Below are 14,085 nucleotides of genomic sequence, written 5' to 3' on the forward strand. Positions count from 1 at the left end.
CCGCTTGATCATCAGGGTTTTGCTGAGGTGGGGCAAATTATTGGCTTCTTTGCTCCCCATAGTACAGTACAGCTGATCAGAGCCTCCTTTGCCTTGCAGGAATCGATAGCAGGTACAATGAAGGCTGCAGAGAGCTGGCAAATTATCTTCTATTTGGTTTGTACAATCAGAATACCAGTGATTTTGAGAAAACGGGATTTTCTGAAGAAGTGCTAGATGGTAAGTATATATTGGTAAACTCTGTGTGATAGAAGAGTAAGAGGTTTATTTATTTGGATCCTTATTTTATGGTCTGCTTACAGAAAAAAATTTTAAATAGTCCAAAGCCCCAGTAAATGTTTGCTTTTTAAAGAATGAAAAAGCACAGCATTTTTTCTTTGTTGATATATTTAGTAGCAACAAGTAGTTTTCAGAATATATTTACTAATTCAGCTTTAGAGAAACAAACATCAGTGTTTACTTTTATCTCTTTTTGGCAAAGTACTGGTTTTCCCCTTTATTGCCCATTGCCTCTACAAGCTAACGGTTCAGATTATATGGTGTTGTCCTGTGAAAGCACCTTCAATCATGAGGTAAGGATGGGCCTGCAGGCAGCTCCTGCAAGGAAGACTTCTTGTGGCTTATCATCCGAGGAACAAAGGCTCTTTGTCCTGCTGTCTTTGGGAATTATTTTCTCTGTGACTTTAATTCATGAAGATGCCTGTGACTACAATGCTGGATTTCTGTTTATATTCCCCTTTCCTTAGCACTGAGACACTCTGCCTGTGTTGATGCTGCTGGGGGCTATTGCCCAGGAGCTATCTCTGATATCACATATTTAGAATCATGTCTTGTATGCCAGATGGGTCAGGAGACACTGGGATAGACAAAATAAAAATGGACAAGAGACATCTCTGTGAGGCAGCTGGGGGAGGCATGAAAACAAACATTTGATGTGAAAGAATATTGCTGTGTGTCTAGTGCAGTAGTTCTCAACTGGAGGCAGTTTTGTCCTGCAGGGGACATTTGGCAATGTCTGAAGACATTTTTGGTTGTCAAAACTGGGTAGGGGATGCCACTGGCATCTAGTAGATAGAGGCCAGAGATGATGCTAAACATCTACAATGCACAGAACAGTCACCCAGAACAAGGAATTCACTGATCTAAACTGTCAGTAGTGCCAAGGTTGAGAAATCCTGGTCTAGTATATATGAAAATTCTTCTCTGGTTAAGTCCTTAGTAGTGTTTATTCTTATAGACTAATTAAAGGTTTCCTTTTTATTAGGAAGTGCAAAAAGAGTAGACTGAAATTACTCCTTCCATTAAATTTTTTTCAGTTCAAATTTGGTTTCCGATTTTGATTACAAAATATTTTTTTCCTTACGTTATACAACATCTGCTGTTTAGAAAAGAGTAATCTTGGCAGCGCATACCAGCCACACATTTCACCGCAGCCGAGATGGCTAAGGACATTACGGTACTGAAATTAAGGAAATAGTTTAAATTCTCAAAGATGTGCTTTTTTGCTTATTTTTGTTTTTATCTTCTTTTCTTTTTGAAACAGAGTCTTGCTCTGTTGCCCAGGCTGGAGTGCAGTGGTGTGATCTTGGCTCACTGCCACCTCCACCTCCTGGGTTCAAGAGATTCCTCTGCCTCAGCCTCCCAAGTAGCTGGGATTGTAGGCATGCGCCACCACGCTCAGCTAATTTTTGAATTTTTAGTAGAGACAGGGTTTCACCATGTTGTCCAGGCTGGTCTCCAACTTGACCTCAGGTAATCCCACCTCGGCCTCCCACAAAGTGCTGAGTTTATAGCTGTGAGCCACTATGCCTAGCCTGTTTTTATCTTTTTGCCTGGCACAGTGGGTGCTTAGGAAATTAGGATTTTCCTACAAATTAATGAATTTGTTTATACAAGTAGCTGGAAAGCAGAGATCACCAGATTTCTACATTTTGATCTCATATGAGAGGGGGAAAGGCCAACATGAATTTATTTCTAAAAGCAACTTTTATTTACTTATTTATTTTGAGACAGAGTCTTGCTCTATCACCCAGGCTGGAGTGCAGTGGCGTGATCCTGGCTCACTGCAACCTCTGCCTACTGGTTGAGTCTCCTGCCTCAGCCTCCTGAGTAGCTGGGTTTACAGGCACCCACCACCATGCCTGGCTAATTTTTGTATTTTTAGTAGGAACGGGATTTCACCATGTTGGCCAGGCTGACCTTGAACTCCTGACCTCAGGTGATCCGCTTGCCTTGGCCTCACAGAGTGTTGGGATGATAGGCATGAGCCACCGCACCAGCCTAAAAGCAACTTTTAAATAGTTTACATATTCATCCCATTCTCATACGCTTTCCTCTTTTACCTGACTGTAAACTCTGTTAAACTTTGGTTCATAGTGATAACACCAGAGTTCTAAGCGATTTGGGGAATGCTTACTTAGGTTTAGTAACTACTGTGTTACGTCTCTTATTGGATTCTAATTCTTTGAGGCATGTTATATGTTACTGTAGAGTATAATACACACCAGAAGCCCTCAGTCTCCAGGTGATATCCAACTCTCATTCCTCTGCAGGTGGTCTACAAATGACTCAGGGAAGGGCTCTTGGAGGGAGTGTGTGAGAAAGACCAATATGCTGAGAGATGAGAGGGGCCTCCATCCCCCACTTTGCTTCCCTTTGACTCTGGTGCTTACCTAAAGAGTCAATAATGATGAGGCTGCTACATCCTGTGTTCCCTGGAACACCCTGGGCCTTACCAGGCATGGGGCTTGGAGTGGCTTAAAAGGCCAGACCCATGGAGTTTTGTTTCAGGAGGCCACTCAGCTGTATGGTCAGATGTGGCCAGTATTTATTGGGCTTATAAGATGTTTTCATCAGGTGTGGTCTGTTACCCTGTTGGCATTGTCCTACACCTGCTGTGTCAGGCGTTCTCCGCCCCTATGCATGTGCCTTTCTCACCTCTGACAACATCTGGTTTCATCTTGCTAGGAGGCCTAATGGCTCTGATTTCTGAGGCGCCATAGAATGGGGCCTCTGGTTTTCTTCTGGAAGTGTGACTGCCTTTGTCCTCAGGGGTCAAACTGCTTTAGTATTCTACCCCATCCCATGGCTCTTCCATTTACTTAGGTTTACTTGCATTCTTGGGTTTGCTTTATTTACTTGACCCACGAGCACTGATGACTATTCCTTAAATCTGTAAGCTGCTAATCTGTTTATAGAAGCTTTTTCCACTGGCCTCTACTTCCTTCCTCCTAGTCTTTCCTGCATACAAATTCACCACCGCACACAATAACTCTTCCTAAAGGGACAAGCAGTATCGTTGGGCCTGCAATTGCCTTAGAGCCAGATGAGCCAACAGCCAAGAGCTTTAGCCACTGATATCTGAAGGAGAACTAGTCACTGGCCATATTTGGTGCTGTTTCCCTGCCTCAGTGGCATTAGGCTATGGGGTTTCCATATGGTATTGACCTCTACAGTGAAGTACACAGCCATGTCTGGTGCCGTAGATGTGACTATGTGAACACTATGCCTCAGTAGATGGAGGCTGTTCTTTGACTTGTTCTGCAACTGCATTTCCAGACCCAGAGGGCCATGATGGTGGGAGTATTGCTTGGGGACTAGGAAATTCTTGCTGTCAACATTTGAAAGCTCTAAGGTCACTTTGAAGCTGTAAACCAAAAATAAAATTCTAAGCCCTCCTACTAATTGAATGGACCCCCTTGTTGGACAAGGGCATTCCAAAGTAAACTTGAAAAATGAGTTCAAGCCAGGATAGGGAGTGGAGGTTGGCAGTGCCTCATTGTGTTCTCTTCCTTTTGGAATTCAGGCATAAATGACTAACATTAACATTAAAACAGAGATCTTGGCCAGGTGCAGTGGCTTACGCCTGTAATCCTAACACTTCGAGAGGCCAAGGTGGCTGGATCACTTGAGCTCAGGAGTTCAAGACCAGCCCGGTCAACATGGCAAAACCCTGTCTCTACAAAAAAATACAAAAATTAGCCAGGCGTGGTGGTGCTCACCTGTAGCCCCAGCTTCTTGTGGGGCTGAGGCAGGAGGATTGCTTGAGCCTGGGAGACAGAGGTTGCAGTGAACCTATATCATGCCACTGCACTCCAGCCTGGGTGACAGAGTGAAACCTTGTCAAAAAAAAAAGAAAGAAAAGATCTTAAGACTAATCAAATTACTATTGTATAGCAGTAAGATACATCACGTAACAGGTAACAGACCCTGAAACAAATGTTAAGTATTTTATCCTAAAATATATTCCTTTGACATATTTTAAAATGGTGCTGTAAAGCTGTCTCTTGTCGGGGAAATCTACATTATGTAGAGAATCCTTTCCCTTTCCAGGTCTTTTCCTGATCCAGGGGAGATCAGCTAAGAGTCTGGTCCCTTTTTAAGTCTGATAAACATTTACCTTCTATTGTTGCTGAAGCCTGCTACCTGGAGGCTTCACCTGCGTAATAAGAACCTTGGTCTCCACAATCCCTTATCTTAGCCCAGACATTCTGTTGATTCCACGTCTGTATTTATTTTTATTTTTATTTTTATTTTTTGAGACAGAGTCTGGAGTATAGTGGCGCAATCTTAGCTCACTGCAACCTCCGCCTCCCAGATTCAAGTGACTCTCCTGCCTCAGCCTCCTGAGTAGCTGGGATTACAAGTGCCTGCCACCATGCCCAGCTAATTTTTGTGTTTGTTTTTTTTTTTTGGTAGAGGTGGGGTTTCACCATGTTGGTCAGGCTGGTCTCAAACTCCTGACCTTGTGATCCACCTGCCTCAGCCTCCCAAAGTGGTAGGGTTACAGGCGTGAGCCACCGCGCCCAGCCCTGATTCCAGGTCTTTAGATAATAAAACTTAACTCTTTCAACCAATTGCCAATCAAAAAATCTTTGAATCTACCTGTGACATGAAAGGACCCTTTCACTCCCAACCCCGACTTTCTGGACCAAACCAAATGTACACTTTACATGTGTTGATTGATGTCTGCACTTCTGTTTCCCTAAAAAGTCTAAAATCAAGCTGTTATCCAACCACTTTGGGTGCATGTTCTCAGGACCTCCTGAGGCTATGTCACGGGCATGTCCTTAATTTAAACTTGACAAAATAAGCTTCAAAATTGATTGAGACTTGTCTCAGATACTTTTTGGTTTATAAGGCACAGTGTTTAATTCAATAATTTTCAGTTTAGAGTTTTGTTACATTGTCTCTGCAGGAGTTTCAATGGTTTTACTAATTACGGGGGCAGAAAATATCTAAAGGAAATGCTTTTGACAGTCTTGTGTTTTGATTTTGTTTTTTTTTACAGATGTAATTATATTGATTAAATCAGATAGCATCCATCTGTACTGTAATCCTGTAAACTTTCGCTATCTCTTACCTTACGTGGCACATTGGAGAAATCTGCATTTCCACTGCATGACCGAAAATGAGGTAAGAAGAAAAGAGAAGACAGGCACCCAGAGACACTCTAAGAATATTCTGTAAGGAAAGTGTTGATCTGAAATAGGATCGGCAATCAAATTGCAGAGTGTGATTATACAAAAAAGATTATCTGTTTGAAGTGAAGAGTTTCGTATTTCATTTTGAGACTACCTTATAAATTGTATACCTGTAGAGTCAAAAGGAGGCTATTCAAATTGGGACCCACTAGTAAGTTTATGAACTTACTTCTTGCCTGCTTCTTCATCACTATCCTGAACCCCATCTCTTAGGGGATTAGTGCCTAGGGACTGCCCTGGGAGAATTTTTTTTTTTTTTTTTTTTGTGGGGTACAGAGTCTCGCTTTGTCGACCAGGCTAGAGTGCAGTGGCACAATCTCGGCCCACTGCAACCTCCTCCTCCTAGGTTCAAGCACTTCTCTTGTCTCAGCCTCCCAAGTAGCTGGGACTACAGGCGCCCGGCTAATTTTTTTATTTTTAGTAGAGACAGGGTTTCATTATATTGGTCAGACTAGTCTCAAACTCCTGACCTCGGGTGATCCACCCACCTCAGCCTCCCAAAGTGCTGGGATTACAGGTGTGAGCCACCATGCCTGGCCCTGTGGGAGAATTTTTTAAGCTTTCTGACATTCCTGTGTTTGAATGTCTTGGTATCTGTTTTTCTTTCCCTTTGGGCCCTTTTCAAGGGTTTGACTGGAAATCAAGTTGGGATTTGAGATTTAGTATTTCATGAAAGTTGTGACCTGATACTGGTCAAGAACACTTCTTCCCATATGAGGTTTTGGCGGATTTTTTGGGGAAAAATTGTTATCTCTTGCATTTGGGTTTCCTGATCCATTTTCAGTTGATTTTCGGGTATAATATGAAATAAGGGAATGACAAGTCTTTCTGACTAGCAAATGAAAAAGATTGGCTTTGGAAACACCTTGGGTGCAGTCCTCTGTAAATGTCATTTGGGACAACTCCGATTGATAAAATGCAGAGAAAATATGGGACTTTGTGTGATATCTCTTCAGAGCTTATTTTTCTTTTGATATCTCTCTTTAGTATGAAGATGAGGAAGCTGCAGAAGAATTTAAAATTGCCAGCTTTGTGGACATGGTTCGAGACTGTAGTAGAATTGGCATTCCTTACAGCTCCCAAGGTGAGTATCTGACAGCAAGCCGTCTAGAACCTTGCTTAGATGGTGTGTGAATTGAACGTCACTACTTTTCCTTTCATTGGAGGCATTCAGCTGAGAAACACCTTCATCTATTTTTACCAAAGATATCAAGCAGAATTAAGTATGGGGACTTTTCTACGTAAGCTTGTATTAATTACTGTGAAGTTTCTGCAGCAACACAGCAGGCTGCCTAAAATCAGGTGGAAGAACTGATACAGAATTTAGCACAAGTGACATGTCTGTATCACTTACTGTACAAAGAGTACAGTATAGATGTGGGGGCATCTTGGTAATAAGAAAGAGGGGTTTTGATAACTTCTAAAAAGATATGCTGACATGTTTTTAAATGATGTGTAATACACAGGAGAAAAACGATCAAGTGTAACAGGGCTTATATTGTAACAACAACGAAAAGAAAAAACCTTGCACATTGAAGCTATTGTTACAAGAAAGGAACATTTTTGATTTAGTAGTTTTCCCTTGAGGAAGTTGATTGGCTATGTTTCTTAAGGGAAAGGAGCCAAGTTTGGTTCTGTTAATAATTATTCCCACTGAATGATGCAAGTCGGATGTAATAGACCACTCTCATTTTTTACTTAATTACTCAGGAAACTGGAATGTTACAATATACTGCAGAGAAATCTGAATGTAGCTTGTTTATGGTTTGAATTTTCCTTGACTTTCATTTTGTATTTCTAGTTTCAATTTCTAACCATTTTATCTGTTTGAATTTTATTTTGCTAGGTGAGGCCCTGGTGACCACGTGAGAAATGATACCTGTCTAACCATGTTAGATCAGGTTTAGACTGTTGTATTCAGGATGATATTTGATATGTGTTGTTGTATTTGATTCTTCTAGGTCACTTGCAGATATTTGATATGTTTGTGGTGGAGAAATGGCCAATTGTACAGGCCTTTGCACTTGAGGGCATTGGAGGAGATGGATTTTTTACCATGAAATATGAGGTATGTATAAAAAGCAGTATGCCAGTTTTTGTCTGCCACTGGGCAGTTTTTATGAAGAACCCATGTGGGTGTGCATTATTATGACACCAAAAAGCTGGCAGTTACTTCCCAAAGGCATGGAGCAAGTTAGAAGACTTGAAATGGAAGATAGTTGCTGCTAAAGGCTAGTCCCAGACTGAGGTCCTGTGTCCTTTCTTCTTAGAGTTTTCTCCATCCTTCCTCTCCCTTACCCCATTCTGAGCTAACTGTTGTTCCTGTCTACTCCTGTAGCACCCTAGATTGACTTCTCCTACAGATTTTATGATCCTGTTACTACACATTTGTCACACTTGCACACCAGCCCACCCACCCTGGTCTTTGTACTGGAGGCTCCTAAGTACAAAAACATAACTTTGTTGTTGTTTGTATGTCAGAAATTTATATAATTTATATAAATTGAGAACTATTCAAGAGCAATGAAAGGGACAGTGCAGAATTTGGGTAAGGGCAATGTACTAGAGGAATGGAAAGATTAGCTTTTGTGGTGAGAACAGTGTCTTTTGTTTCAGCATTCCTTGCATCTAGAAAATGACCAGTAACTATTTCTTAAGTGAGTCTGGGACAGGGGGTGGTCCAGAGTACAGATTAAGGAAAATGGCCTGATAGGTTAGCAGTGTGACCACGAGTATCCATGTGCCTCCATGGGATCCTCACTGAAATGACCTGCCCAGTACAGGAAACCAGGGAAGGGGAGCATTGTCATGCTAGAAGTGGGGACATCCTGTTAGGGAGAGAGTAAGTGGGTCCCTTAGAAGCAAGGCACAGAGCTAATTTCTACCCCTCTGAGAAGTACTGGCATCCCTAGCAGATGACTGGAGGCTTGCCTGGGAGAACCACATCACATCCTCTGAAATGGAGCAGCATGGGCTGTGGGGCTGAAGGGAAGCATACCACTTGGACTCCACTTTTCTTTTTCCAAAATCACAGTATTCTCACATTGACTACAAGTAGCAGAACATCCATAAGGCTGTGGAAGCTGCCCCTACTGGGAATTAATGCTCTCTAACTTAGAAGAGTGGGGGCTTGAAGGGAGGCAGGCCATAGGGTTTAGAGAAGAAACTTAATATTTTTATAATATTAATAATGGTAATATTTATTTTTAATTATATGAACTAGGTCTGAGTACCTACTATATGCCAGGTACTGTTCTAAGCACTTTATGTGAATTGACTGATTTCATTCTTATAGTAACTCTCCGAGGTAGGTCCTATTTTACATCCCCATTTAAGAGTGATTAAATGAATTTCCCAATTTCACACAGCTAGAGAAAGGCAGAGCTGGGGCCAGATCCAGATGGTCTTGTTTCAGAGCCTGTGCTCCTCACCCCTGGGCTACAGCTAGAATCATATTGGAAGAAGTGCACTGGGAGGCCACATAGTTGGTATAACCCAAATGAGAGAGGTTTTCTGACCTTAAGGTGTGTCACACTGTGAAGTCACGTTCAAAAAGAACGTTATCTCCTTCCAAAAAAAGCCTTTGAAAAGTAATGTAGATCTTTACATTAGGATGGTGTTTTTAGGAAATGAGATGGGCCATGAAGAGGAAATGGTACACATCATAAAGGAAGAGTTACTATAGGTCTTCTCTAGGTCCCTCTCTCCACATCCTGCCCTTTTCTGTAGCTGCTCATTTTTATTTTCAGATACTTCCTTTTGTCTCCATCTCATTCTACCCCACCTCAGTCTTCTTCTTTCCCCTGCCCTTCCCAGTACTTTGAGGTATGGAGCAGTTTGGCCTATAGATGTGCTCTGCCAATACCCTCTCTACTCCACTCTGATGGCCTGATGACTGCCTGAGTCAGAAAGGCTCTTACCTCCTTTGCAGGCTAAGAGAAGGAGAGCTATACTTATAGCTTAATTTTTAAAACTTGTGTTTTATTATATGGCCATACCCAGAAGAAAGTCATTAGCCCAGATATGTTTTGTTCCTCATGTGGTAGGTGCCAGCATGAGAAAGAAAGCCAAGCCCAGACACAGCTTTTACTTGGCATTTATGCTGGGCCAAACTGAGTCATCGATACAGATAATTAATTCTTCCTGGGAAGCGGTACAGGGAAGTTCCTCTGCTAAGGCATTTTCTGCCTCTAACTTCCTTCTTCTTACTCTCCCACTGCCGGAACTGTGATCTGGTAATGTAAATTTACATCAGCCTCCCACAAGGGGAGGATCCTAATAGCAAACTTCTAAATAATGAGTAACCAGTGAGCATTCATTCATCTGTTTATGGACAAATAGATCTTCATATTGAAAGCGGGAATAAGAATTAGGAAAAGGGTCAACAAAATGTAAGAAAGAGACCACAACATATTAGATGCAGGGATAGATCAGCATGCTTTAAAAAAAGATTTTCTTCAAGGAACAAAATAAATAATTGAGAAAATGTCTCTTTTTGGTACTTTTCAGGAACAAAATTTTTTTAAAAAATGAGATCTGTCAATGAGTTGAGCAGTCAGAATTTAAAAGGGAGACGGAGGACATATAAGAAAAGATTGTAGGAAGTCTCAGAATTTATTAGTAGAATGAAAACTTGCATTAAAAAATAGATATCAAATTTAATACCCTTAAAAAATTTAATCAGTTGACACACTTGAAAAGCTTTTCCAGAATACAGAAGGGGCCAAGTAGATTAAATCAATGGGGAAGATGATGATGAAGTGGAGAATAGAGAATGGAAATTGGTGATATTGAAAGGAAAGAATTAAATTGAAGGTTGTTATGTAATAGTCTGTACCTCCCTCTACCACTCTCCTCTCCCCTCAAGTGACAGGCAACCAGGCATTTGCAGATGCCACCTCCACCCTAGGAAAAACAAAGAACAGATTTGGGTGGAGGTTCTGTAAAAAAACTGAGAAGGACCTGGTGAGTGGCTCACACTTGGAATCAAGCCTAGCAGTTTGGGAGGCCAAGGCGGGAGGATCACTTGAGGGCAGGAGTTCAAGACCAGCCTGGCAACAAAAAGTTTTTAAAAATTAGTTGGGCACGGTTGGGCATGGTGGCTCATGCGTGTAATCCCAGCACTTTAGGAGGCGGAGGTGGGTGGATCACGAGGTCAAGAGATGAAGACCATCTTGGCCAACGTGGTGAGACCCCATCTCTACTAAAAATACAAAAATTAGCTGGGCGTGGTAGCAGGTACCCGTTATCCCAGCTACTCAGGAGGCTGAGGCAGGAGAATTACTTGAACCCAGGAGGCGGAGGTTGCAGTGAGCCAAGATTGTGCCACTGCACTCCAGCCTGGGTGACAGTGTGAGACTCCATCTCAAAAAAAAAAAAAAAAAAAATTAGCTGGGCACAGTGGCATGTGCCTACAGTTCCATCTGCTTGGGAGGCTGAGGCCAGAGGATAGCTTGAGCCCTGGAGCTCCAGGCTGCAGTGGGCTGATTGAACTACTGCACTCCAGCCTGAGCAATAAAGTGAGACCCTGTCTCAAAATGAATAGATAAAAATCAAATAAATAAACTGAAAGGCAAGACGAAACAAAGATTTCATTGGCTAGTGTAGTTTTTGCTTCCTGAGAGTAAAGCTGTTCACATTTTGGCATGTAGAATATAAGGGGATGGAGACCCAGTAATAGAACCTCTGCTCATCAGTTATCAGGAACATACAACTTCCAGTTAACCTTTTCATTGCCTCGTTTCAAAGTATGAATAGGAAGCCAAAGATCACCAGACATTTGATTAAACAGCAATAACTCAAAACGAAAAAGATCAGGTTTTTTTTAAAAAAACACTGTTCATTAAGACCCAAAGATAATTTAAGGTATAGAAGAAAACTTAAGACATAAAACCCTTTTTGGATGCCCAGAAAAATGTAAGATTTTACAACCATAGAACAAGTGAATGTTGTAATAACTGAATGTATAGAAAATACGAGCTCTAGAAAATCATAATTGATGAAATCAAGAGGGGTGGAAGATAAAGGTAGGAAACTCTTTAGAAAGGTAGAATAAAAACATCATGGATATAGAAAATATGAGAAAAAACTTAAAAGACTTTAACTTTAAAAGTTAACTTTAGGCCGGGCTCGGTGGCTCACACCTGTAACCCCAGCACTTTGGGAGACCAAGGTGGGCGGATCACCTGAGGTCAGGAGTTGAAGACCAGTCTGGTCAACACGGCAGGACCCCGTCTCTACTAACAATAGAAAAATAGCCTGGTATGGTGGCACATGCCTGTAGTCCCAGCTACCCGGGAGGCTGAGGCAGGAGAATTGCTCAAACCCAGGAAGTGGAGGTTGCAGTGAGCTGAGATCGCACCACTACACTCCAACCTGGGTGACAGAGTGAGACGCCATCTCAAAAAAAAAAAAAAAAACCGTTAACTTTAAATGTTAAAAGACCGATCTAAGAATTCTAATATCCAATGAGTAGAATTTCTAGAAAGAGGAGGCAGGGATACCATAAGGGAAGAAATCTTTTTAAAAACTAAACATTTCCAATCATAAAGAGAAATAAAAGCTTTTAAATTAAATCACTTAAGTATGAATGGGAAGAGGAAAAAAAAACCTTAATCTGTCCGTGACATTTCAGACACTAAGGATAAAAGAAAATCTTTTTTTTTTTTTTGAGATGGAGTTTCACTCTTGTTGCCCAGGCCGGAGTGCAATGGCACGATCTTGGCTCACTGCAACCTCTGCCTCCCGGGTTCAAACGATTCTTCTGCCACAGCCTCCCAAGAAGCTGGGATTACAGGCATGCACCACCATGCCTGGCTGATTTTGTATTTTTAGTAGAAATGGGATTTCACCATATTGGCCAGGGTGGTCCCAAACTCCTGACCTCAGGTAATCCGCCTGTCTCAGCTTCCGAAAGTGCTGGGATTACAGGCATGAGCCACCTGTACCCAGCCTGGATGAAAGAATATCTTTAAAAGCTTCCAGGAAGGTGGTCAGTAAGATTGGCCAAAAAAGAAAAAAAAAAGCTTCCTGCAAGAAAAAACAAGTCACCCACCACAAAACAACAAAAACTGGTTCCCAAACCAACAAAACCCCCACGAAAACAAAAACACAACCACAAACAAAATATATGAAACAATGGTCTTCAAGAAACTAGGTATCGGCCGGGCGCGGTGGCTCAAGCCTGTAATCCCAGCACTTTGGGAGGCCGAGACGGGCGAATCACGAGGTCAGGAGATCGAGACCATCCTGGCTAACACGGTGAAACCCCGTCTCTACTAAAAAATACAAAAAACTAGCCGGGCGAGGTGGCGGGCGCCTGTAGTCCCAGCTACTCGGGAGGCTGAGGCAGGAGAATGGCGTAAACCCGGGAGGCGGAGCTTGCAGTGAGCTGAGATCCGGCCACTGCACTCCAGCCTGGGCGACAGAGCGAGACTCCGTCTCAAAAAAGAAAAAATAAAAAAAAGAAACTAGGCATCAGGCAGTGAGGAATCCTGATTCCCTGAGTGATGGAAACAATCAAGGTGAGCCCCGTGATGGTACTAGCTTATTACTTTGAGAAAGTTTGCAAGCACAGCATAGAGAAGAGAGTACCCAGGTGGAGCCCAGTGCACTCCCTGAGTTAGGAGATGCAGTTGGGAGTCTCGGGAGACCAAAGCAGTTAGAGTACTAAAGAAGAAAGAACCATCCAAAGATTCCCCTTTCCCTAGTCAGTACTGAGCAGAGTATTGATCAGTGTTGTCATGTGTGTGTAACTACTCAAGGTCAAGAGAAACCTATCTGAAAGGATTCGAGGATAGTGCCTGATAATGTGTGTTCAGGGCTGAGAACAGTGCCTGTTTTCACCAGTTAGACTGGAAAAACACATACAGGCCTATCTTAATTTATTGTGCTTTGGTTTGTTGCACTTTGTAGATATTGCATTTTTTTTTTTTTTTAACAAATTGATCGTTTGTGGCGGCCTGCATCCAGCAAGCCTGCTGGCTCCATTTTTCCAACAGCATGTGCTCACTTTGTGTCTCTGTGTCACGTTTTGGTAATTCTCATAATATTTCAAGCTTTTTTATTATTATTATATCTGTTATGATAATCCATGATGAGTGATCTTTGATGTTACCATCGGAATTGTTTTGGGATGCCACAAACTGCACCCATATGAAATGATTAACTTAATGTGTGTGTTCTGACGCTTCACTGGCTGTTCCCTCGTTTTTTGCTTTCTTCTCTGACTTCCCTATTCCTTGACCGTAACAATATTGAAATTAGGCCAGTTAATAACCCTACAGTGGCCAGTAAAGGTTCAAGTGAAAGGAAGAGTCACAGTTATCTCATTTTAAATCAAAAGCTGGAAATGGTTAAGCTTAGTGAAGGAGGCATGTTGAAAGCCAAGACAGGCTGAAAGCTAGGCCTCTTGCACCAAACTGCTAAGTTGTGAATGCAAAGGAAAAGTTCTTGAAGGAAACTAAAAGCACTACTTCAGTGAACACAAATTATAAGAAAGTGAAACAACCATATTGCTGATACGGAGAAAGTTTGAGTGGTCTGAATAAAAGATCAAACCAACCATAACATTCCCTTAAACCAAAGCCTAATCCAGAGCAAA

The 14,085-nt window shown here is 42.0% G+C and overlaps 1 protein-coding gene across 3 annotated transcripts in view; it reads left to right on the forward strand.

The window, feature by feature from the left end:
- CUNH20orf194 (chromosome unknown C20orf194 homolog) overlaps positions 1-14,085 on the forward strand; it is a 173,810-nt gene that overhangs the window by 26,108 nt on the left and 133,617 nt on the right. For all 3 annotated transcript variants that reach the window (XM_033185811.1, XM_033185812.1, XM_033185813.1), the window contains exons 3-6: positions 100-219; positions 5,291-5,415; positions 6,471-6,567; positions 7,445-7,551. In XM_033185811.1, coding sequence (XP_033041702.1) covers positions 100-219; positions 5,291-5,415; positions 6,471-6,567; positions 7,445-7,551 — 449 coding nt within the window. The remainder of the gene's footprint in view (positions 1-99; positions 220-5,290; positions 5,416-6,470; positions 6,568-7,444; positions 7,552-14,085) is intronic.

Source organism: Trachypithecus francoisi, unplaced genomic scaffold, assembly GCF_009764315.1.
Source record: "Trachypithecus francoisi isolate TF-2019V2 unplaced genomic scaffold, Tfra_2.0 Lachesis_group21, whole genome shotgun sequence".
NCBI classification, from domain to species: domain Eukaryota; kingdom Metazoa; phylum Chordata; class Mammalia; order Primates; family Cercopithecidae; genus Trachypithecus; species Trachypithecus francoisi.